General features: G+C 36.3%; 1 protein-coding gene across 1 annotated transcript; it reads right to left on the reverse strand.

Moving 5' to 3' along the window:
- Positions 1–20409: 20409 nt before the first annotated feature.
- Positions 20410–22274, reverse strand: LOC121809534 (GATA transcription factor 1-like). The gene is made up of 2 exons (XM_042210228.1): positions 21914–22274; positions 20410–21358 (listed from the first exon to the last, which is right to left on the reverse strand). Exons 1-2 carry the CDS (start codon positions 22076–22078, stop codon positions 20684–20686), a joined length of 840 nt encoding a protein of 279 aa, XP_042066162.1. The 5' UTR covers positions 22079–22274; the 3' UTR covers positions 20410–20683.
- Positions 22275–27620: the final 5346 nt, after the last annotated feature.

Below are 27620 nucleotides of genomic sequence, written 5' to 3' on the forward strand. Positions count from 1 at the left end.
ACATGAAAAGTGCATTTTTATTATTTTTATGATGAACTAAGTTTTTTTTTATTTTGAAGAAATTTTGTTGGTATATCCGGGATTGGGATTGCTGGAGGAATGGGTAGGTAAGCCGGTGATGTGAAATTTTTTATTCAAAGCCTTACAAAGTGATCAATGCACTGTCATTTTTTAAATATAGTTTCTCATTTTTTATTTCATTCAAGACTTTTTCTTTTCTTGTTACGAATTTCGACGAGTCAACATAAATTTTGATTAGAATGGATTAGTTTTTTTTATGATTGATCGAAGTTAGTATAAAATTAGATATGAGTATGTATGTAGATTTGATTTGATTTAATTTTATATAAGAATATATTCTTTTTGTATTTTAATTTTTTTTTAAATCGTGAAAAAGTCCATGGTAAGTATATATATAGATATAGACACACACAATATTAGTATTAAAATTCATATCTTTTCCTTTTATATTCATGGTTATTTTCAAAAAACAATTTGCTGAGTAATCCCTTTATTGTTCATTCTCCTTGATTTTTCAGTTTATTGTTTTCATATTACTCTATCTTGTCCTTAGGGGTTTGAACATTTCTTTTAGGTACGGTATTTAAAAAATAATATTTAGATAATTAACATGAGATAAAATAAAATATGTAAAATAGATAATTGAGAATATAAATACAAAAAGAATAAAATACAAAAAATTAAGTATTTTAATTTTTATTATAAAAAAATGGCTCTACCTTCCAAAATGAGATTTGAATCAATTATAATTTTAATAGGGAAGTAGTCTACGAGTATATGGTTAATAAAATAGTTTATCTTGTTTAGAAAATCATCAATCTCTATTATCATCTTCATGTGTCCCATGTATTCATGAGCACAGCAATGATGCAATGGTACATTTATATAGGCGTGGAAACATCCTCCACCGACAAATGAATATTTATTTATTAATAATAACAGTCAACCTAAATATTTTTATTCTAAACTTCGAATATTTATTATCAATAAATATAAGAATAATGTAAAATGGTTGAATTATGTCAACGTATTGGAATTTAAAATACATCAAATGGTATTATATCACTGTCAAAACTTATCCATATAAGAATAATTAAACGGTGAATCTCCTTGTATATTTTATAAAGGCGATTTCATTATCAATCTCCAATGCCTAATTATTTTCTTAATTTCCATAAATGGAGTATTAAATTAAAAAGTATTTCTCTTCATTAATATACTTCAATAACTTTGTTCTCCCTTTAAATTCTAAACAAAGCTTAGAAAATTTTGTGTCATAACCATGGGGGAGTTATTTTTTTATTAAATAAAATAAGTACAAAATTAAGAGCATCCACAACGGTGGACGGCGGCCCCGCGTCCGTCCGTGCCAGCGGCGAGGACGCATACCGCCGCCGCTGCGCTCGCGCCGTGCCAGCGAGCAGGCGACGTGGTGGCTTACGATTGGGCAACGGCATAGCCGTTGCCTTTGAATTATTATTTTTTTATTTTAAAATTCAATTTTTAATTATATAAAATGATAAAAAAATAAAAAAATATATTTTCGAAATTCCAAAAATATGGCCGTTTTTTTCCCGTTTTTTCTGAATTTTATTGATTTTTTTTTTATTTTTTTCCCCCAAAATCATCTATAAATACACACATTCATCATCCATTTATCACATCAAATCATCTCTCATTCATCATTCTCATACAAACTATCAACACATTCATCCCTCACTCAAAACCTCAAATGGATTTCACCCATATTATGGCGGAAGCGGAGCGCGAAGAATAAGAATACTACGAACAACATCGTGCCGCTTACGAAGCATACGTCGCGGCGAATACCCCCGCTCCTCACTAAAAACCTCAAATGGATTTCACCAATATTATTTGTCATTTGTAATATTATTTAGGTTTTTTTAATGAATTTTAGTATTATTGAAATATTTTTGTTTAATTGAATTTTAAATTAATTGTGCTCGTCCTTGCGGAAGAGCACAGCTGTGTGTGTTGTGCTCTTGCCAGAGAGCAGGCAGAAAAAGTGGGGCCGTGCCTACAACCGTGCCGTTGGCAAGAGCACGGTTGTGGATGCTCTAATGTGCATTGCAAGGCGGTCAAGTTGGCAAATTTTGTGTAGCCTTGTAATTAATTACCACAAAATCTTACTTTCATATTCAAATTACACTTGATAGTCTAGTTATGTAGAGGTGGGACCCACATAGTATAAGTTTAAGAGAGGGACCCACCAATTTGAAGTGAAGGAGATATGGGTAGATGATTTGGCATCCTACTTACTTTATGTCCAAAGCAATGATTCATTCCTAGAGTCTCCATACTTATTATTTCAGTGTTGAAACCAATAGCAAACTCACATTTTTAATCTTCCTTAAATTATTGCCATCTAAGTTAGTTAATCTCACTAATTTAAGGATAGTTTTTACATTTTACACTTCAAAAAGTACTTCCCAATAATTTTTTTTCTAATTTAATGGTTTTGTACTTCTAATTATTCACTAATAGTATGGATTTTGCGAGTTTGCGGTTCTGAGCTAGACTTATGGTCACATATTTTGCGTATGTAAATATTTAAAGTCCCAAAGTTACACTCAAAACATGAATTATCAACACGTAGAATTCCACTAGCTTCCGTGTGGGATGATAGAATAACTCCTTTACTTAGTTTGCTTCATTAAACAAAAAAGTTGATTATAGCATCATCAAAATATATGTATAAGCTGTCTTAAGTCTTAACATCTAGACAAAGTTTGTATATGCGCCCCCAGGGCAAATTTTGAAGACCATATAAAAAATGGAGATTGGATTTTAAGTTTTATTAAGAAGAAGAGTGTTGCTATTATTCTAGAAAACATTAAGAACATTGTCGAGTGGTGCAGCATGGAACGCTTTTGTATTTTTAAAAATTATCATACTGATGTAGTTTAGAGTTATAGTTTAATTGTTATTTACCTTTGTCCTTTTTTTCGCTTGTAGTTTGGACATTTTCATTCACCTTATAATTGTTGTGAAATCTATGTTTCTTCTGTGTATACATTGAGTTTGTTGTTTTTCTATGTTTTAAACTATGGTTATATTGCTATTTTGCTGGTCATTTCCGTGTTCGAGCATTTGTACAACATTAAATGGGCGATACTCGCATTAATTATAAGCATGGTTTGAGAAATACAATCTCAATGCATGCAAAATATTACTAACACTCAGGCCTTCAATTTTTTTAATTAATTTTGGGAATTTGAATGCCTTTAATCCAAAAAGAAGAATTTGGAAGTAGAAGGACATTAATGTCAATTGTCACATCATGACTAGACTAACACTACATGCAAATATTGAGATGGTGAAACAGAATAGGGTCCACCTCCCATTACTTGTTGCTTCTCCCAATGATGATTCTTCCTTTTGTTGGTTTTGGTTCATCGCCACTAACCACATATTTTAATTAATTACTTATCTCTAAACCCACGTTAGAGCATCCGCAGCGGTGAGAAATTGACGTCCGTCCGTCTATACCAGTGGAACGGCACCCGCTGTTCGCCGCTGCGCTCTCGCCGTTGGCACAGCGCTGCTCGATGCATCGAGCACGCCCGTGCCAGCGAGCAGCTGACGTGGCGCATTCTAATTGGCCAACGGATTTGTCCGTTGGAAATTCAAATTTTTTTAAAATCGAAAATAATACAAAAAAATCTAATTTTTTTTCAGATTCCCAAAAATATGGCCGTTTTATTACCATTTTTTTTGAATTTTTTTTGAAGTTTTTAATATTTTTTATTCTCAAAATCATCTATAAATACACACATTTATCATCTATTTTTTTATTGAGCTGCAAGAAGACCTAATCAAACACATTTGGGCGAAATTCGACTACGAGTAGTGAGTTTTTTTAATTTTTAGGATTTTAATTATGTAATTTTTAATTTTTAGGATTTTAATTATGTAATTTTTATTTTTTTTAATTTGTAATATTATTCTGGTTATTTTTAATGCATTTTAATATTGTGTAAATGTTTTTATTTAAATTGAATAATAGAATGATAGGACCCTTGAGCTCGTCTTTACAGAAGAGCACGGATGTGGGTGTTGTGCTCTTGCCTAAGAGCAGAGAATAAAGTGGGTCCGGACCCACATCTGTGCTCGTTTGTAAGAGTACGGATAGGCATGCTCTTACACCTATCATCCATGGATCAAATTATTAGACGGCTCTTTTAAATATCATCCATTTCTTTATTTAGCTAACAAACATGTGCCATGTGAAAAATTTATTTCTTTTGGAGATAGATTAGAGATTGGCTTAGGCTAATTGTTTTCCAATTAATTCATTTGAGTGAAAGTTTAGTTATTCTTTAAGAGCATCCATAATGGGGCATCCTATAGTCCGCCTATATCTATAGGGCGCTCTATGCTTCGCTACATTATCATTCTATCCTCTTACCCTTCCACCTGCAGTGGGACGCCCTAAAGTCCGCCCTATAGTTTTCACTACTGTTTTGTTAATTAATTTTATGTTTTCAAATATGTCATGCAAAATAAGAATAAAAAAAAGCACTATGGTTTTAAGGCAAATCCTACATTACTTAATTAAAAAAAGTTACAAGAGTTAGAAATAAAAAAATAAGTTTACTACAGATATAAAGCGCATACTCTACATCATTCTCAACTTACGGCGCAAATCATCGATCATCCACTTGAGGTATTCGCCTTCGCCCGGGTCCTCACACTGCCTGAGGGCGTGGTGAGTGTCCAACAACGTCCTCCGTTTGGCGGCCGCCACCAACTCCGCGTAGGCATGTCCCGCAGCGAAGTCGGGGCAGGAGTCAGGGTCGCTATCGGGGTCGGGGCCGGGGCCGGGGCCTGTGAGAATGTCGCATTCGCCTTGCCCTTGTTCTTGGCAGTCTTGTTGCTAATAGGGCTCCGGGAGGACATCGGTGTGCCCGAACTCTCATCCTCGTACATCGGCAGGTTGAGGTCCATCGGAGGGGCGCTGCTGTCGATGCTAGTATAATCACCGGTTGCGGTGTTTTTCGTCCTCTTCGACGCAGTCGATATGGGCAGAATCCCTCCTTGGAACTCCTGCTTGTCCTTCACGATCAGCCAGGAGGAGTAGTGTTTGAACTCGTCGTACAATGAAATGTACAACGCAAACGCTCTATCGCTCACACCAGTCAAACTCTCGCCGCTGCCCTGCTCCCTCAAACACTTCTCGTACTCCGCCGAGAACAAATTGAGTTGCTTCTTCATCTGATCCCAGTGCTTGCGGAGCTGCTCCCTATGGTGCTTGTAGGCGGCCGTCGGCTTGGCCTCGTTGTAGCGCTCAGTGATGCGCTCCTAGTACGTGATTTGCTTTTGGTTGTTGGCAAACATCGGGTCCTCTAAAATATCAACCCAACACTTCGTCAGGAGAATGTTTTCTTCCTGGCTGTAGTTCGTCCTCCCTGGGGCGAATTCTTCATTCTTCTCCGGAGGAGGCAACTTCTGGGCTCTTTGCCTGTTCATCTTCTTCTTAGGGGCGGAGCCCGAGGCAGCGATGGCGGCGGCGGCGGCGGCGGCGGAGGCAGTGGGAGACGGCTCCATGTCTGACAGCCCGTACGAATCCGTGCTGAAATCTGGATCGTACTGGGTATTGGAGTCTGAAGTTCCAATGTTGGGCCTGCCTTTCGACTCTAATGTCGAATGACTAGACTCAGGAGTAAGCAAGTGTGCACATTTGAGAATTAATGCAAGGCTCGGTCCAGACACAACGCTCCTTAAATCCACTGGATCACTGGATCCAGGAACTCAAGAGAACTACAGTGTTTTTGTCGTTGGACACACTCGACTCCCCTTCAAAAATAAATCCCTCAACCCGAATACTATGAATTAGTATAGGGAAGTGGGGTCGATCCCACAGAGATGGATTCGCAGGGTAGTGCTAAGAGACTATGGAAACATACGGCTGCTGCCACGCAAAGGGGTTGAGATTTTAACTACCACTAGATCTAGGCAAGAAATGTAAACGCTAGACCTAGGACACAGAAAACTTACTGGAATCAGACATCAAATCCGAAAGACACAATCACTTCCTTGACTGAGTAAATAACTAACTGATTGAGACTAGGCAGAAAGAATAAAACAGCGGGGAACATGATTCCAAATATAGCAAGTACGGTAAAAAGCCGCAGAAAACATATCAGCTCCAGCTAGCTTCGCATGCAAAGTTCCTAACAGATTCAGAAATGCAAATGCAGAAAACATAGCATACTCCCAGATTCGAACAGAATATAGAAATTGAGATGCCGGAAACTTGCTACGAATCGGAAATAAACCAGATCTACGTAAACTAGGCGGAATGAAATGAAAACACGTAAGCTAGGCATGAAATTTAAACACTCCTGCTCAGAATCACGTCGGACGCTTAATCCACTCCGGATCCAAGCAATCCAAACTCAACAATCAACTAAATCAACTCCATAACTCCGATTCTAACAGATCTGCTCCGATCACCGCCAAATTCAATCAATCAAGAACAATCTGCAAACAAATCACAAACTCCAGCAAAACCTAACCTCCGATTCATCCAAAAACAGAACCATTCTTCAGATCCAAACGAAAAATATCAGCAAATAATCAGAAACCAACTGCAAAAAAAAAATAAACAACTCCGACAATCCAACTTGAAATCAAGCGAACTCAACCAGCAAACCAGAAATGAACACAATAGACATAAGCGAAAGTAAAAATCCGGAATTAAACATGAAATATTGGTTAACAAAAGAAAACCGAGCTTCGAACAGCGAAGCTCGGCGGAATCAGTGTAAATAGCAACGGAAATGTAAATTGTTTCTTCGCCCTTGAACTAGGACGGTGTTACAACCCTCGAACCACTCTCGGAAAGCTAAAACGTGAACCCCAGCCAAGTGCTAACTGGAATCTCTCGCGAATTGGAGTCAAGTGTGTGGAAAGGTGAATCGAGCAAGGGGCTGTTAGTGAGGCCTCCACCCGAGAAGGTCCCTCCAGCCTGCATGCTTCTCCCTTTTATAGATGCGGACATAGCCTTCTAGAGTTTTCGTAGAAATCCCTATTCTACCCTTCAACTCCGAGGCTTCCTCCGTCTAGCAATTTTCTTCCAATTGTTCACCCTTTCGCCAGTTTCCTAGGACCATGCAAACGTCCTCTTCTTTTCCTGGATCTGGCGAAAAACTTCACATACCTGACTTAATTCAATGCGTTAGACCCAGTAATTTCATGAAATGAACCCCTAGACCGATGCATGAAATTAGCCTTATCAGAGTCGAAGGGCCGGTATTCGTCAGGGTCTGTACCCAGCCACCGTGCAGCACCACCTAACATTGAAAATCCGTCGGGACTATTCGGATTTGAGAAATCACCGGGATTCATTATAAATTGAAATAGAGAGAATGAGATGAAAGAGTGAATGGAAGAGTGAAAGGAACAAATAGAAGTGTGGTGTGTATATATAAATTTTTACGAATTAAAATTTTTTAAAAAAAAAGAAAAACGTGTTGCATCGTCCGGGTGACCCGCAGTGGGGCGGACGATACCGCGGACGATGCGTGTTCCGACGCCATCATCCTCGGACGATGCATCGGGCATCGTCCGCAGAGCTACAATGGCGGACGATAGCCCGCCCGATGCATTGGTGCTCTAAAAAATTGGATGTTGGTATGCTTTTGTGCAGTAAAATTCGAGTATTCGCATTCTGAGTAATTAATTTATTAGAATGGGAAAATGGTTACAATGAGGGAAAAAATAGGTTGGAATGATATGCTATATATATTGATTATTGAGCGTAGAATTAACAAAAATATACGAGAGTAATTTAAAATAGCAAATATACCCCATTTAGATGTTGGCTAAAGTTAAATTTGAAAGTAAGTGATATTAATTATATTTGGCTTTAAATTTAAAAAAAAGTGAAAGATGAATTTCATGAAACTTTTAGAATTCATCACTTCATACTTTTCTTACTCTATATATATATATTAACATTGTTGTTGAAGATTGACCTAAATACTGTAAACTTAAAGACTGAAGTATTATATTTTATAGAATTACTTTCAAATGTTCAGCATTTCAGATTATGAGAAGATTGCACTGAGAGTTAGATTTGCATTTAAAGATTAAATAAACTCAGTTAACTTAATTTAATTAGGGTGACATTAAAAGAGGTTCAACTGGTAATATGAAATTTAGCATAGAAAATAGAACTCGTGGCACAGGTTGGCCGTTGTCTAGACTGTCAACTTATTCAGAGCATTCACATCTATGCTCTTTGGCAAGAGCATGTATGTGGCTTGTACCCACTTTTATTAATTTTTTACTCTATGCTCTTCCCTAAGAGCACAACACTTACATCAATGCTCTTCCGCAAGGACATGATCAAGGGTCACACCATTCTATTATTAAATTTAAATAAAAATATTTCCGCAATATTAAAATGCATTAAAAATACCCGGAATACTATTACAAATTACAAAAAAATTAAAAATTACATAATTAAAATCCTAAAAATTAAAAATTACATAATTAAATTCATAAAATTTTAAAAACCCACTACTCGTGGCCGAATTTCGCCCAAATGTGTTTGATTAGGTCTTCTTGTAGTTCAATGTGGGTTCTGGTATCGCGCATTATGTGTCTTGTTTCGATCCTCTCGCCCACCGTCGTATGCACACCTCGGCGTGGGGAGACCTCGCAGTTGAGGTTCCGGCTTCATCCTCGTCGTAAAAGTTAGCCGTCATCGGTCCTTCGTAAGCTATAATCACGTTGTGCAAGATAATACACGTGTACATGGTGTCAGCGATATTCTTAATGTACCACAGCCGAGACGGGGGCCTTCACAATGTTGAATCGGACTTGAACGGCCCCAAAAGCTCTTTCGACGTCTTTCCGAGCAGACTCTTGACGCTGCGCAAAAAAAACCCGTCTCGGGTCTTGCGGATTGCTGAACGTTTTCACGAAAGTCGGCCACCTTGGGTAGATACCATCGGCGAGATAGTAACTCATGTGGTATGCATTTCCGTTGATGGTGAAGTAATCACCGATGCTACACCATTCAAAACATCATTGAAGAGTGTTGAAGAATAGAGCACGTTCAAATCGTTGTTGGATCCGGCAACACCGAAATATGCATGCCAAATCCATAGACGGTAGTCGGCGACCGCTTCAAGGATAAGCGTTGGGCCGCCGCCTTTGTGGCCGCTTAAGTATTGCCCCCTCCAAGCAGTCGGACAATTCTTCCACTTCCAATGCATGCAGTCAATGCTGCCAAGCATACCGGAAAAACCGTGGACTGTTTCGTGAAGATGAAGCAACCGTTGACAATCTTCGGTGGTGGGTGCCCGAATGAATTCCTCACCGAAAGCAGAACGATTGTCGTCGCAAAAATTTTTGAGGCATAGGATTCCAGTTGACTCACCCACATGCAAATACTCGTCGAAGAGGTCAGTTGTTTGCCCAGTAGCAAGTTGTCAGATGGCACAAGTACACTTCTGCAACATCGAGAGACTTTACCGACCAGTTGCGTCTCTACGTGATTGAAAGTATTCAACACGGGTGGACAATGTGTTGACAATACGCATAAACAACCGTTTAAAAATGCGAAAACGGCACCGAAAGTAATCTTCCGAAAACCGGGGCTGGTCAGGAAAATAGTCGGCAACGAGCCTTTCGTTGGCTCCCTTCCGGTCACGAGGGATGTAGCGACGAATTGATCTAGTTGGTCGAGGAGGAGGGGCGGGGGTAGTGGCGGCGACATAGGCTTCATAGGCTACACGATATTGTTCATAGTATTCTTGGTCTTCGCGCTCTGCTTCCGCAATGATATCGGTGAAATCCATTTTTGAATTTTTTAGAGAGGGTTTGAGTGAGAGAGGAAGATATAGATGAGTTGTATGAAAAAATATGAATGAGAGATAATTTGATGTGAAAAATGGAAGATGAATGTGTGTATTTATACATGATTTTGAGATTTAAAAAAATTATTAAAAAAATCAAAAAAATTTCAAAAAACAGTAATAAAACGGCTATATTTTTAGGAAAATGAAAAAATATTTTTTTAATTTTGTGTATTATTTTCGATTTAAAAAAAATCCAACGGATAATCCGTTGGCGAATAGAAACGCGCCACGTCGCCTGCTCAGCAGCACGGACGAGCTCGATGCATCGAGCAGCGCCGTGCCAGCGGTGAGAGCGCAGCGGCGGATAGCGCGTTGCCGCGCCAGCGGCACGGACTGCGTCCGTCCCAGTGAGCACCGCTGCTGATACTCTCAATAGTCAACTAAAAATTATATTAATATCTTAATTTATTTTAATAAATCCCAAGACCAGTAATTACTAATTAGCGTGTCAGAGGCTGTCTATTGATTAATTCTTTGAATTAAGAAAATTTAATATACTACTAATTAAATAATACTAGTATGATTATAAGTTACGAATATTCATACTTAAGTAGACCTTTTCTTGGTCTCTATTGTTTTCAAGTCCAATTGTAAAACTAGTGGCATCTATTTTATATACTCCATGTTTTAAATTATTTTCATAATACTAAGTGATTTTTTTCTCTTGATGTCTTAATTATTCTCTCACTTCCATCAATTATAGTTCCTTCTCTCACGGTGGAAATATAAATAATTAATGCTTTAAGTCAATATTTAGAATATCCACTTCCTACCGTTCCAATAGGATTTTAATTTAGAAAATATAATAGCTAAGTCCAATATATTAATCAATAAATAGGTAGCAAATTATTTAAGCCCAATGAAATAGAAATTACTGAAGCTCATTTTGAGTATAGTCATAATCAATAAATTGAGAGGACGTGAATTGTAACTAAAAATGTTAACAAGACTATAAAGATAAATTTTCTAGTGGTATTGGTATTTGCATAATTTAGATATACTCCCCAGGCCCAAAACCAATCAAAACCCCAAACCGTAGACTAAATAGCTCAAAAAAAAAAGATTAATACTATTAGAATCAAATACTAATCACAATTGTTATTTTAATCCGTGCATAATTCTTAGAGCTGAAGCATTTGAATATATTTATTTTTATTGGGAATTAATCTAAAATTGACCATTAAGTCTTATGGATCGATCAAAAGAAATCTATGACTAGGAAATGGAGTATTAAATTGGAGCTGAAATCCGCATATGAGTACCTAAATTTACTCGATCTGTTTGAGGAAAATAATTTTATTTATAGTAACGGGTTTTAATTTGCAATTTGTAATTTTATTTATAGTACCTGAGTTCTATTCCTAACAAATGCCCCTTGTATATCTTTTTTCCTATTGCTCCTTCATTTGTTTATTCAAATCTTTTGTATATCTTTTTTCCTCCTTCATTTGTTTATTCAAATCTTTTGTGTTTTTTTCCTTCTTACTGTTCCTTATTTTGTTTATTCAAATCTTTTTCTCTTTTTTATATGGACCCTAAAATAGAAACCCATTTAATGCACACATCTTTTGTTTATTAAATCTCATGCATTTCTATATTTTCATTCTTTTTTATATTCTAATGCATTTGAAATCTACACTATTCGCATATATATTTATATTTTCTATTTTTTCAAATCTTTAAAAGCATTTTTTACACCTGCATCATTTAAGTTTTTTAAAAATATTTTAATGCATTTGAAACCTATACAATTCACACATATATTTATTCTTTCTGTTTTCAAATCTTTAAAAGATATTTTTCGTTATCTTGATTATTTTAGCTTTTAAAAAATATTATAATGTATTTTAGTTGCATATCGTTTAGTCACAACATATAGTAATAATTTTTTTATCTTTCCAATCTCTTCTTATGCACATATCTATAATGTTTTTAATAATTAAAATAACATAATCAATTATGATTGAGAAAACAAATTAAAGAAAATAAAAGGAATCGATTAGATTTTGAAGCTTCAAAGTGTTATAATTATTTATCGTACCCCAAACAGAAAATCCTTGATCCGCCACTACACTATTTTACCTTGTAAAAGGAATGCAACTTTACATTGAATCATTAGTTGTCGTACACGGTTTCAAATTTAAAAACAGAATGAAGTTTTTATCTCTTCAAGGATTGGCATGCTTGCAAAGGAAAAAAGGTTTGCTTAAAATAAACTTCGGCTAATAAAGGTCACATGCATCCAACTAATTTAAAGGAAATGTTGTATCTATTCCTCGTTAAATAAATTTGCTTTAAATAAATAGGTTTCCAGTTTCGAATTTTAGATTTGATAGGAAAATTATAATTCATGTACATAAAAATTTAACAATAGTAAGACGAAGCAATATTTAGGGCATATTTCAAAATCAGTTTTATACTAAGAACCAAATCTATACTGTGTACTACTATTTAGATGTCAAATCAACTTTTCCAGCCAGAGACTAAACATAACAATGTGTATGCCACAAAATAGATCAATTTTAAGCCGGAGAACTTCCTCCGTCCTCGATTAATTGTCACTCTTTGACCGGGCACGAGTTTTAAGAAATGTAAAGAAAAGTTAGTTGAAAAAATTAGTGGAATGTGAGACCCACTTTTTTATATGATTTTATAATAAAATGTGAGTGAAGTGAGTTAGTGGAACGTGAGACCTACTTACCATTTATGGTTGTTGGGGTACAAACCCATCCCACATCGGATGAGTAGGGGAAGTTGGAAGGTGTATATAATTCCTGTCCAACCCCAATTAGTTTGAGGCCTTTTGGGAGTGACCCAAAAACAAATCCGTGCGGGCTTGACCCAAAGCGGACAATATCAAACTAATGTTGCAGTCGACGAAGCGGACAATATCATACTAATGTGGAGTTCGGGTGTGCACCACCGGGACCCAACAGTGGTATCAGAGCCCTGGTTCATGGGCTGGGCCTGTGTGGCTCGGGGTTCGGTGGTTGCGCTTGCAAGTTCTCCGATGTCTCTGCGTGAGCTCGACCAAGACTTGTGGTGACATGGTGACCTGTAACATGGGGGCACAAACATGTGGTCTTGGTCTGGTAGTCTTGGTTTGAGGGGAGGATTGTGGTGAAGCAAACCATATCCCACATCGGAGAATGAGCAAGAGTTGCAAGCATATAAATGGGTTACCCCAACTCCATTAGTATGAGGCCTTTTGGGAAGTATCCCAAGAGCAAAACCGTGAGGGCTTTGCCCAAAACGGACAATATCATACTAATGTGGAGTTCGGGTGTGCACCACCGATACCCAACAGTGGTATCAGAGCCCAGGTGGCTATGGGTTGTGTCTGGATGAGCCCCGGTTAGGGTCGGGCCCTGAAGGACTCAAAGCTAGAGTCGGGCCCAGGATGACCCAGGGGCCAGGGCTGGAATGACCCATGTTCGTGTCGACTGCGTTCCCGATGTGGTCTCGGTTTGAGGGGAGGTTTGTTGGGGTATAAACCCATCCCACATCGAATGAGTAGGGGAAGTTGGAAGGTGTATATAATTCCTGTCCAACCCCAATTAGTTTGAGGCCTTTTGGGAGTGACCCAAAAACAAATCCGTGCGGGCTTGACCCAAAGCGGACAATATCAAACTAATGTTGCAGTCGACGATCCTAACAATGATAAAAATAAAGTGTGACAATTATTGAGGGACGAACCGAAATGAAAATGCGTGACAATTAATGAGGGACAAGGGAGTACTATTTATGGTTCAATCTCTTACTTTAAAAAATAATCAAATTTGATATTTTGACAGCTCTACAATCTGCAGTCCACGACCCACTTTGATCATCGGCAACAAAGGATCCAGTTGTGTGTACATGATCGGGAGGGTGGTGAATTTGGAATCCTAAATTATATTGAATCTCGGATAATATTTAAAGTCACATTAGATCCAATTTTAATTAGTGTAGTTAGTCAAACTGTATTGATTTGAATTTAGTTAGTGAAATAGAATTGATCAAGTCCAAAGTGATAGCTATCTTTTGATACAATTTTCATGTCCAGTCAAAAAATTCACATGGGAAAATAGATTTCTTTCTTACCACCTTATAAGAAAATTATGTATGAAACGAACTTAATATATGATATCTCATGCTTTGGCGGTAGAGATTCAAATCAAGAAAATGTAGTAAAATAAGCGGAGATATTAAATAGAAGGATTAATTTGTACGTGAAAAGACCTTATTTACATTGTGCAGTTGACTGTAGTACAGATGGTAGATTTTATTTAATAAGTTCATTTGAATCTACTCAACTAATATCGATGATCGAGTACTATTCATTTAATTTATTTTTTATGTTCACATATGGATTTACATTTACTCAATCTGCATTTTGCTGCGGATGTGTGGATAAAGGGCGCCTCCACTCAAAATTACTCAAGATAAATTAAATAAATGGTACTAAGTACTAACGTATGTTTTGATAAATAGGAATACACTAAGATCTGTTCGGTTCGGTTTTTTTCTCATCTTCACACGATTTAGATTCAATATGCGTCATAATTATACATCTTATCTTCGCCTATATGACTAATTTCATTATAGATCAAATATAGTTTGACTTATTTCATACTGTAACTCAATACTCTATTATCTGTCTAACGTAAAAAGTGTCACCAGAGTAATAAACTCAGCCTAAAATCGTGATAATAATAATTTGTGTTGGTTAGGAAATTTGAATTGTTGGGACTTTCTAAAATTGTAATACTAACAAATCATAAAAATTTACTCAACAAATTAAAGCTTGTTGGTTGTGAGTCTTGTGACAAAATAAAATATCGTGGCACCCTTTAACTCTGTTTTATGCTGTTCATATTTATAAATTTATAAAGAAACAGAAACTGTAAAGAAAAAAAAGAATCCAAAGCTTCACAAGAACAAGAAAGATGGAGAGAAAAATGAGATGAATCTTATTGAATCTGAATTGGAATGCATCGTTGATTACACTCTAACATGTGCCCTTATTTTTAGCTAAGAAGAATTAAAACTAGTCATCAACTAACTTGTTGATCTAACGGTCACAATGAAATCTATCAACTATACAAATCTACGGACAGGATTAAACTCTCATTTAAAACCTTCCCTCAATTCTCTAAGTGTTGGGCTGAGTTGAACAAGTTGGGCTGCACCTTGCTCAAGTAGCTCCAACCCCAATCTGCAAGAAAATCAATCTCCTGCACAGCTCCACCTTCTCTCTCGACAAAGCTTTGGTTAACATATCATCAATATCTACTTTGAACACCTTAGGGGTGTGCATTCGGGTTTCGGTTCGGTTTTTTGTCAAAACCGAACCAAAACCGAAAAACCGAATTTAGGTCAAAATCCAAACCGAACCGAACCCGAAAAACCGAAAAACCGAAACCGAAAAACCGAAAACTGAACTTAAAAAACCGAAAAAAACCGAACAAAACCGAAAAAACTGAAAAACACGAAAAAATAAATATAATATTAATATATATATATATATGTGTGTGTAATTTATTTTATTTTATATATACTAATAGAATATTTATATATAATATAAAATTAATAATACATACAATATATATAATATAGTAGAATTTATTAAAAGAATATACTATATATTATATATAATATAATATATTAAATTAATAGAATATATATATATATATATATAATTCGGTTATTCGGTTTTTCGGTTTTTTTCTTCACCCGAACCGAACTGAACCGAAAAACCGAAATTTTTGTATTTTCAAAACCGAACCAAACCGAAAAACCGAAATAACCGAACCGAATTTCAAAATTTCGGTTTGGTTCGGTTCGGATATTCGGTTTCCGGTTTTTTTGCTCACCCCTAGAACACCTCCACCTCACCCTCTTCTATCTTCTCTCTGATGAAGTGCAAACGAACATCTATATGCTTGCTTCGTTCATGGAAGACCTGATGTTTTGCAAGGCATATAGCACTGCTATTGTAACAACCAATAGCTATAGACTTCTGTACAACCCCAAGTTCAGCAGCTAGCCCCTTTACCTAAAAACTCTCTTTGACTGCTGCTGTCAAGGCAAGATATTTTGCCTCTGTTGTTGACAATGCAACTACATTTTGAAGACTTGACTTCCAACTAATTGCAGATCCAAACATAGTAAACACATACCCTGATTGAGATCTCCTGTTATCCACATTACCAGCAAAGTCTGAATCAGAAAAAACCAACAGAGCTTCTCCATTCCAGCTGCTACCTCCTCCATACAATATTCCCAGATTTGCAGCTCCTTTCATGTATCTCAGCAGCCACTTGAGAGCTGCCCAGTGTTCTTTTCCATGATCAGACATAAACCTGCTAGTCAAACTCACAACATGAGCAATTTCCGGCCTTGTACAAATCATGGCATACATCACACTGCCTATGATGTTGGCATATGGAATGAGTTCCATTTCCTTTCTTTCCTTCTCATTCTTTGGTTTTTGATCCACAGACAATTTAAAATGTTGTGCCAATGGTGTAGTTGTTTCTCTAAGGTTATCAACTTTGAACATCTTCAACATTCTCAGTATATAGTCAGACTGACCCAGCCAGATGCTTCCAATTTTTCTGTCTCTGACTATATTCATCCCAAGGATTTTCCTTGCAGGTCCAAGGTCTTTCATGTCAAAGCCTAACCTCAGATCATCCTTTACTTATTGCACTTCCTTCATACTAGATCCAGCCACAAGCATATCATCTACATATAGCAACAAGTAAGCCACTGGCACTCCACTTTTTTCTTGAAGTAGACACATGAGTCATACTTGGATCTAGTGAAGTCACATTTCAGCATATATGCATTGAACTTCTTATGCCACTGTCTACTGGCTTGCTTCAACCCATAAATGCTATTATTCAGCTTGCAAACTTTTATTTCCTCTCTAGGTTTAGCAAAGCCTTCAGGCTGCACCATGTATATGGTATCCTCCAGATCCCCATTCAAAAATGTTGTTTTGACATATAGCTGTTCAAGTTCCCAGTTTTTATTTGCCACAACTGACATCAGCATCCTAATAGAGCTATGCTTTACAACAGGTGAGATAAGGCATATCATTCTCCAAGAACATCACATCTCTACTAATTAGAATCTTGTGATTGTCAGGCTCTATACACCAGAGCCTTATAACCTTTCACCTCCCTTTGATATCCCAGCATTACACACATCAATGCCCTGGGATCCAATTTCCCTTGCTTGACATGAGCAAAGGCCTTACAGTCAAAGATATTTAATAGAGGATGATGGATCACTTATTCATCAAGTGTACTGCAGTAGAAACAGCCTCCCCCCAGAATTTCTTTCCTAAACCAAAAGAGAAAAGCATGCATCTAACTCTTTCAACTATAGTTCTGTTAGCTATTTCTGCCAACCCATTTTGTTGGGGATTCAAGGGAACTTTCCTGTGTCTTTTGATTTCCCTTTGTTTACAGAAGTTATCAAACTCTTTAGACAAATACTCAAGCCCATTATCAGTCCTTAGGCACTTCACCTTACAACCTTTCTCCAATTCCACTTCCACTTCAGTACACCACTCCTTAAACCTACCATAAGCTTCTGATTTTTCTTTCAGAATATAAATCCAAGTTTTCCTCGAATAATCATCAATCAAAGACATGTAATATCTACCTCCTCCTACGATACTCACTGAGGCAGGCCCCTATAGATCACTATGTATATACTCTACATGTGAAGTAGAATTATGCTTACCTGTGGGGTATGAGAGCTTATTTGCTTTCCCTCGGATGCAATCTTGGCATGGATGTATTTCTTGTGTTTCATCAGCAGAGATAACTTGCTTCTTCACTAATTCCTTCACACTGCCCATTGCTGGATGGCCATGCCTCTCATGCCACAGCTTCATGCTGGCTGATTTCACTAGGTTCAGCTCATCCTTTTGAATCTTAATGACAGATGCATAAAGATAGTAAAGGCTTCCTCTTCTCTCAGCTGCCATGACCACACTATCTCCCTTTTTCACCAACATCCTCCCACCAAAAGAAAATAAACAACAACCTTTTAATTCTAATGGCCCTAGTGATATCAAATTTGTTTTAACTTCTGGAATTAATAGACATCATGGAGCACCTTTACTGATTGATCTTGTATCTTTAATCTGATAGATCCAACTCCTTTGAAACTACATATCTGATTGTTCCCCAAAGTGACTGTACCAGAAGCATCATTTATGTGCTCAAACCAATCCAGATAGGGACATATGTGGAAGCTACAACCACTGTCCATGATCCAAGAAGCCCTATCTATTGTTTCCATCACGTTCAAGGCCTCTGCTGCTTCATTTGATTCTACACAGTCAGAAGTATTTGCACCTTGATTTCCAGATGTTGCTTGTTTTTTCTTCCAACTAAAACAATTCTTCTTGAGGTGACCGGGTTTCTTGCACCAGAAACACACCCTGTTCTCCTTTTGATCATTTGCAGGCGCTTTAGGACAATCATACTTCTTCTTGAACCCTTTTTTTCCCTTGAACCCCTTTATGTTCAAGCTTTCTAACGCAGGGTCCCCAATTCTTGGATCGCTGTTTCTAGCACCAGTAGCCTGCAGCTCCTTTGCTCTGAGTGCGGTCTGAACCTCCAAGAACTTGATGATTCATTCTCTCCCGTACATTATTGCATCACGTAGGTGATCATAGGATCTTGGCAGAGCATTTAGGAGAAGTATTGCCTTATCTTCATCGCCTATCGAAACATCGATGTTTTCAAGATCATCTTCAAGCTGATCACTCCTCTATCCTCCGAGAATTTGTATGAATAGAGCCTTTGCTTCATACACAGACGATTGGTGAGAGATTTTGTCAAATATAACTCTCCAACTTTACAAGAATTCTAGTCGTTGTTGTTTCTTTGGCTACCTTCCTTAGCACTTTATCGCCTAGGCACAGAACCACGACACTATGAGCCTTCGCCATGATCTCAGCTCGTTTCGACAGAGCCTTCTCATCAAGATCTGCCGCGGCGACTTCCTTCTCCGATTCAAGCACCGTCGATTGCCCTTATTGTATGAGCATCGCGCGCATCTTCATCCGCCATAGACCGAAGTCATTCTTCTCGATGAACTTCTCCGCCTCGAGCCTCGCAGCCATCCTTCTCCGTGAATTCGATTCCAAACCAGAAAACCACAATCTACTCCAATTGCTCGCCTTCCCACAGACGGCGCCAATTTGTAAAGAAAAAACAGAATCGAAAGTTTCACAAGAACACGAAAGATGGAGAGAAAAATGAGAGGAATCTTATTGAATCTGAATGGAATGCTTCGTTGATTACACCCTAACATGAGCCTTTATTTTTAGCTAAGAAGAATTAAAACTAGTCATCAACTAACTTGTTGATCTAACGGTCAAAATGAAATCTACCAACTATACAAATCTACGGACATGATTAAACTCTCATTTAAAATCTTCCCTCAATTTTCTAAGTGGCTGAGTTGATCAAGTTGGGCTGCATTCAGCATACTCCACATAAATGACTCATATATGTTATTCAAGATTCAAGATTTTGCAATTTTTAGTAATTCAAAATTTATCGATAATTTGCACTAATTTGCTTGCAAGCGGTAACGTTCAATTGTGCATTCTTCGAGTGGCACAAGAAAATGACTCGAACGCAATCCCATTATTTATTATCCGTGATTTTCGCAAAGTAAACAATTCACTATTATTATAAAACTAAAAAAGCAAAGATAAAAAATAAAAATAAAGCTAAAGTTACGGTGACACAAAAACGAGCCAAATTAAAACGTGAATCTCTTTCGTTATCAATTTATTTATAGGAAAAAAGTAACTATCATATCACGGAGAGAAAATTAAAAAAGAAGTGATTGTGACAAAATTTGCTGGAAAGGCATCTGATTTGTATCTGTAAAAGTTGAAATCCAAGTCACTGAAAATGAATGCACATATTGCCCAACTATTCTTGCCTTTTTATTTAACCAAGATTCATGTTTGTAATGGGAAAAAAGAAAAAAAATGAAGAATAACCATGTTAAACAAACAGAAACTCTACCAAATTTCTCAGCCGTTTTGTGAGTAGCAATTTGGTTATCTCCTTTTTTTTCTCTTAAAAAATGACTAATAATGGTTCATCATCTACTACCCAGTTCTCTCCTTGTTTGTTAGGATGTATTTTCTCTACCCCATTGCAGCGAGCTTCGTAGAGCACGTGAGTCTCGAGTTGTAGAAAAAGATGAGCAATAATGGTTCGTCATTTACCCGATTCTCTCCTTGTTTGCCGTCGTGCATTTTCAGTGCCCCGTTGCAACAATCTTCGTAGAGCACAAGAGTCTCGAGTCTTTGCAAGCGTTCTTAACAAGGTGAGCGTGTTTGGAACACATTGTACACAGACCAAATCCAGAAACACAAACAAGATAAGAATATCAACAATTTCACAATATGAAATCAAAGCTATATTCAAGAAACAAGACACAAATGCAACAGCAACATCAACCTCAGTAAACCAACTTGTTCCCCTGTTTAGCCATTTTCATCCAAAAAAAACACCAAAACTGGCTAAAGAATATTCATAGAAAGAAAAAAAAAACTAATATGGCTTGCCTAACCATCTAGTTCATTAAAATCATTACAACAAGACCTCAAACAAATTTCATAAAAAACAGAAGCTAACACTAATCTAACTAAGTCTAAATAAATAAACAAAAATAAGGCAAGGTAAAAAAAAAGGAAGCCCAAATGCAGCAACACTGTAATGAAAAACTAGCCAACACTATCATCCTAGCCTATATCCACAAGCTACATTCACTTCCACTCCATCTCCATCTCCATCTCCATCTCCATCTCCATCCACAACTGGCACATGCTTCTGCTTCCTCATCTCCACCACCTTCCGGTGCGAATTTGAGTGCAGCACGCTTGAGAAAGTCGGGCTGCTCGCAGGGCGATACTCAGGCAGCAAGCGCCCCGACTTGTACCTTACCCCGCATGCATTGCAAAGAGTCTTCGGCCCCATGGGGCCCGCCCGCCACTGGGGCGTCTTCTCGGCCTGGCAATGCAGGCACCTCCTCCCCATCCCACCGGCCGGGGAAGGCGCCAACACAAAGGATGAAACGACTTCCTTCTTGGTCTTGATGCTGACTGGATTCAACCACAGTAACTGCTGCTGGCTTGGGAGGTTGCCGTATCCAGTCCGTCTCCTTCTACGTTTGCTCCGGGCACGAACCGGGTAGTTCGTGGGGACCTTGAGGCTGTTGCAGCAGCTGGCGACGGAGCCGGAGCTAGCGTTGCTGTGGCTGCTGCTGCTGCTGCTATTCTCAAGAACGGAAATGGGGCTCTGGTGGCTCATCACGAGCTCCGGATTGTCTGCCAAAATGCCGAAGCAAGTCTCCACCGAGGGGAAAGCGTCCTTGTTCGATAACCATTCCAACTCCTCCTCCTCCACGAATTCCTGAATCCATCATCAATTCTACTTCAATCAATTGATATCATTTCAAATTCGAAAGTATATTCCAAAGACAATGAGAGAGGACAAAAAATGTAGGGGGAATAATTTCAGAGGGGCAAAAATGTCTTTTAGTATGTAAGAAAAAAAATTAATTAATATGAATTGAATTGATTTGCTAGGGCCAATGGAAGCATATGCCCACAATTGTCACAAATTCGTGAAAACGACTCATTTTTAGCATTTAAAATTTTACAGCTCATTCACGTCGTGATGGACGATGCTGCATTGACAAAGACGGATAAATTAATTTCTCGAATTCCGAAAATACCCCTAGGGTTTCTAAGTCGGTCAGGCAAACTCGGTAAATTCACATACTCAGGCAAAACCCGACACCCACGACGAGTCGACCCGGCCACTTACCCCCAGCTAATCCGAGTCAACTCAGAATCTCTGCCCGAGTCACCCACCTCGGTTCTACCGATTCTGTACGAAAAACACCCCGACTCGGCCGAGTCACGGCCGGGAGACTAGTCACAGACATAGCAAGGTGGAACTTACAGGAAAGGGGCCGGGGAGCGGCCCACGGCCCAAACCGGCCGCCGCTTTCGGAGCTTTCAAGGCGGAGGCGCCTTTGAAAATGGTATGGCTCTCTTCTTCGCCTTCGAGGTTGAAGTTCAAAAAGTCGTCGGTAAAACACGCGCCAGCAGGGTCTAAAATCTCCATGGATTAATTCGTTGTCCGTTCAAAATTTGGTATGCGAAATGAGAGAGAGGGGAAGAAGGAGAGAGAAGACTCTCTTTTTCCTCTTTCTTTTTTCTTTTATTGGAAGTGATATAATTATCGAAGGGTCTTGAATTCAACGACGCAATATTTCTTTTCTCTTTTTTTCGCTCTTTTGATTTTCGAATTTTGATTTTGGTTATTGTACGCAATCCGAGTAATTATACATTTATACTTTGCTTTACGCGTATTATATTTATTTCACTGCTTCAATACTGGTGGGGCCTAAGATTTTTCTATTTTTCAAAAATCTGGGTAATTACAAATTAGGGATGAATTCTGATTTAGGTAGAGAGAGATTAGAACCATGAGATTGTCATTTGTTTTTTGTTTTTGTTTTTTTTGGAAAAACGAGTGAATTGTGATAAAGAGCCCATACTATAGTAAGCAATCTCTGAATTATCTTTTGCATTTTTTAGAATTAATCGTGGTCAATGACTCGAATCCTATTAATATACAATTAATATGAGGATAAGTATTTTAACAATACAGCTGGTCCACACAATTAACCGTGGGCGAGATTATATAGTATAGAGAATTTCGGGTAAATGTATCAGGGTTTCAGAAATGAGGGCTACAAGGTCAGGCGTTGGTTTTGCAAACACGTCATTGAACCAATGAACACGTGCTACGTGGCTAGTCAACTTCGAATTTCATATTCATTGATTGCCCGGGAGTCCACGTGGCAGTGAATAAAACCTGCCCAAATATATGTAATAACGTAGCTCTACTTTCTATGCTGTAATATATAGTTATAATGAGTTGACTAATACTACGCATGCTATATTATCTATTTCTAATTTTCTTTTCGAGAGGATAAACATATCAAAATATTAATATTGTGTGAATTTGTAATAAGATGTTCATAGTGTATTCAATGATTGTTTAATGTCATTATTGCAAATTATTCATATATTTTATAATATATTGTATTTTTATAAAATCTCTAATATAATTTCCTCCTTAAGTAGATTATCGAAATTTTACTTTTTAAGATTAATTTTGTTGAAATAAATGATAACAAATTTAAATATCATAAACAGAAATATTTTGATATTATCTAAATCAAAATGTTATATACGAGCATATTCTTGTGTAGTAGAATATCTAGACAATTCTAATAAAAATTATCTGCATATGTATATTACTATGTAATAAAATATTCAACTTTTTATATAGAAAAATTAATATATATAGAAAATTTGAACATAGAATAATGGGGGTGCACCATGGTGACACCATAGATAGATTAACATCATACCACCAATGGGATCCGTTAGATATCTTATATGGACGCTTAGGATTAAATTTAGAGAATAGAGTTCTTCTATGGACGGTTAGGATTAAATTTTGAGAATAGAGTTCGGATTGCAGTATAACGTATTGGAAATTGTTGGCGTGGGTATTTTTGTCATATCCGATGCTTAAGATGAAAGATAGTCAGAGAATAAACATAAATATTTTCTACTTTGCACTGCAATATTTGAAGCATTGGACTGCAATTATCATAGAATAACACTGCGATCTGGTAAGGTAAAAAACTATTATAAGTATTGCACCCATTAAGAAAAGGTTACTGGCTATTTCAGCGTTAATTCCTCATGCACGAGCCATGCAGAAAACATTTCATCTAAACCAAACGGGTATAATGCACCGATACAAATCACTAACTAACTGGCCTTACCTAGGAAACCAAACACACCCTAATAATACAAAATTTACTTTTGATATAAACAACAATGTGAACAAATTGTTTTCTGTGTGTACTTAAAGTAAACATAACCATTGCTAAATGATGTGAAGTATATATATCAATACAGTAAAAATTGAAATTACTATTGTAATTACATCATTTTCACTTATATTTAGTTTTCAGCATAGCACCGAACACCGCTTTGACAATTTGTGTCTTTTATAATGTCATATGAGATCGGCCAAAATTAAATTAACATTGTTGTCGTTAAATACACGTGAACTAGTCTCTCAACCATCTTTTTAAAAGTGTAGTTCTTCAATGAATATGCCTAACCTCCATATAATTTTCAACATCTTATCCGCATCAATTCTAATTTGAACGAAAATAGATCCAGATTTTAAATTACACAGGTTATTTAATTAATTTTATTAAAAATCATATTTATAATAAAAAAGCATTTAATAATATATACCCTCTGTTGAAAGGAGTTCACCCATTTTGAAATTTCGCGGTGGGATCCACAAATGCACGTTATGTGGGTCCCATGCACGTTTCAAGCCTTCAACCACTATTCATAAGAAACATGTGCTGCTCACGTGCAACGGCGGATATAAGCGATGCTTTTAAATAACGTCTTAAATTAATTAATTGCCAAAACGGAGAAGAAATTAAATATCCGAAATAATGGCATCTATTATTGACACATGTGAGACACGTAGGCTAACCAATCAGATGCTACCTCACAAATCACAATAATATTTAATATTTCTATACTTTTTTTTGTATATTAATTTTGTAAGATCATATACTATGAAATATAAGTAGTATAAGAAGTAGTGCGCATAGAGGTTGATTGCAATCAATAAAAAAATTGGATTAAAGTATATGTGGTGTGTCAAGGTCATACACCAATGAAATATCTCAATATTTAATTATGATTAATATATTTGATTTCCAAAACGGGGTAGTGAAGAAGATGCAATATCTTCTGTAGATATTGTGGTTATTTGTGTTTTTGTGGATGGAAAATACTAAGGTCAAATCACAAATAATATGGTGATGAGAACATGGTGTCCCACTTACTTGATTTTGTTCGAACAATATTAAGATTGATTGAACATATACTGTTTTCCTATATTATTTAATATGTCCACATCCATATTTGTCCATGTTCAAATAATGCATTATAAATGTCATGGAATTTCTTGCCATGTAGTATTATTTTTTTAGCATTATTATTGATACTATTTGACCTTATATGATGATGGAATTTTTGCCATATGGAAGCAATAGTTTGAGGGGGGAAATTATTTGTTTATTATTTTATTCTTTTATGAAGGAAATCATTAATTCAGAAAATGAAAGTTCGTACTGGAAAAAGGATTATTCCTCTAATATTTATAATAATTGCACTTTCATGTAGGGTAGTAGCCAAACCATAGTGATTAAGTTGTCTTTTTGTTTAATAATCATAGCATTATTATGGTACGACCTTAGCACGATTAGATGATGTTGGAGTGTGATTAATTGAGTAAGCATATTTGTACATACGTCTATGTTATGTCTAGTTTTAGATATGATAAAAAATGTCACAAATTTCATAAAATGTTAACATTGATTGCATCTCATTTTTATGTTTTTAGAATCACATATGATGTGATCATAGTATTTGAATTATTATATTACGTGAGATTGAACTCAAAAATCTCTCTACGGAAAGCTTTGTGATGTCTCAAAATTGTCATAAAAACGTGGACATTATTGGTGACAATCGCAAATACTGTTTCTCTCATATATATATATATATATATATATATATATATATATAGGGTTTTGATCTATGCAAAACTGGATTTAAATACAGAAACGCAGAACAATATCATAATTAGGGCACTTTTAGGTCATAATTAGGTAATTTGTAGGTCATGCTAACAAAGCATGACCTAAAACGATCTTAGTATGACATTAAATCCAAATATTATAATATGACCTAAAATTGCTTAATTATGACCTTCCGTGTTTTTGGTTAATTATTGACCATTAGATCATCTAATCCTAGGGCTGAGATTTGGTCTGCATTTCTGAATTTAAACACATACTTATTTTGATCATCTCCCTATATATATATATATAACCTTTTGTGATTTTAAAAGTTGGTAACATATCTTAATGGCAACGATATATTCTTTTGGTGTTTCTTGCATAAAATTTTGTAGCTAGGTATGTCTAGTTTTAGATATGACAGTGTCACAAATTTCATAAAATGTACATGGATCACATCTCAATTTCATAAAATGCACAATTCGAACATTTTATTACACGTGAGATTAAACTCCAAAAGCTCTCTATGAATAGTCTTGTGAAGCCTTGTTGTTGTCATTTAAATTAGGCTTTTATTGATGATAATCACTGAAAAAGACAATGATAAATTCTCTTGGTGTGCTCTTGCATAAAAATTAGTTCATGTGAAGTAGTGACATATTACCAATAAAATTAATGACTATGGTACTAAGAATAAAAGTGCATAACAACTAAAATTAAAAAATTGAATAAGGAGTTTATATTTACGAGAACAATCTAGAGTCAAAATATTCTTCGTGAAACGATTAATATGCATTGCCACTAAATTAATTGATTTTTTCCGTCAAACACAATTGATAGGATTCACTAATTTTGTCCCAATTTCTCCAATTCCGCTTTTATATTGGTAAAACGTGGCAAATGAGATTTATGATTATATTTATATACTTTTCATAACTGATAAGTGATAACAAATATAGGAATTTCACTATTTTTTCTCATAATTGGAATTTCTCCGATACCGAATTTATAATGGGATAAGAATGAAACAGATTTAACTAAGACGAAAAAAAAATCACCGTCTTATAGATAACTCAAAATAATCCTTAAAATAAATAAATAAATAAGAAATTAACTTAGGATTGTTATCTCTTCCAATTTGGATCACACTGAGTGCATTACAAATTGTTCCAACATACCCTGCTTTTTTTGGTTTTTATTGCACCAATCATGGATAATTTTATTGTTCCGCTGCTTTTTTTGGTTTTTATTGCACCAATCATGGATAATTTTATTGTTCCGCTGCTTTTTTTGGTTTTTATTGCACCAATCATGGATAATTTGTTGAAGGTTATGCTGGTCGAGGCCCAACATACCCTTCGACCATATGTTTTCATTGCGAGGGTCGCAAAATTCATCCTAATGCCCTAAAGGCTACATGCATCCATGCCCAGCGGCCAGCAGTAACCCTAGCTAAGATTTAATTGCCAAATAAATTAGGCTAATTTTGTAGGAGTATTGTGTCTTACTTTTGTTTTGTTACAACAACACCAACGCCTCTCACATTTTTAATCTAATATATAATTTATTATTCAAGTGTGTGGTTTTTTATGATTATATTATATTGATTTATAAATATCATCTTTTCTATTACTCATTTAATATTTTTTATTATGCAAATGAAATTAAATATACAAAATGTGAGATTTTCTAGGTAAATTAAAACTAATGTTTGATTTAGGCCCAATAAAAAAGGAGTAAGGTTAAATTGCTTAAAACCTATAGATTAGTCCGAATAACTCAACAATTAATATATGGAGTAAATTTTATATATAAAAAAATTCATACATCACTTAACATTTACACAATACTTCATTAAATTACGTGCCCAAATCATGTAAGCCACTAATAATAACGGAAGAATATAAAATAAGACTTAAATGGAAAGAGCATCGTAATTATACGCTCAATTAAAATATTGGATAAAAA

This window comes from Salvia splendens, chromosome 6 (genome assembly GCF_004379255.2).
Source record: "Salvia splendens isolate huo1 chromosome 6, SspV2, whole genome shotgun sequence".
In the NCBI taxonomy this organism is placed as follows: domain Eukaryota; kingdom Viridiplantae; phylum Streptophyta; class Magnoliopsida; order Lamiales; family Lamiaceae; genus Salvia; species Salvia splendens.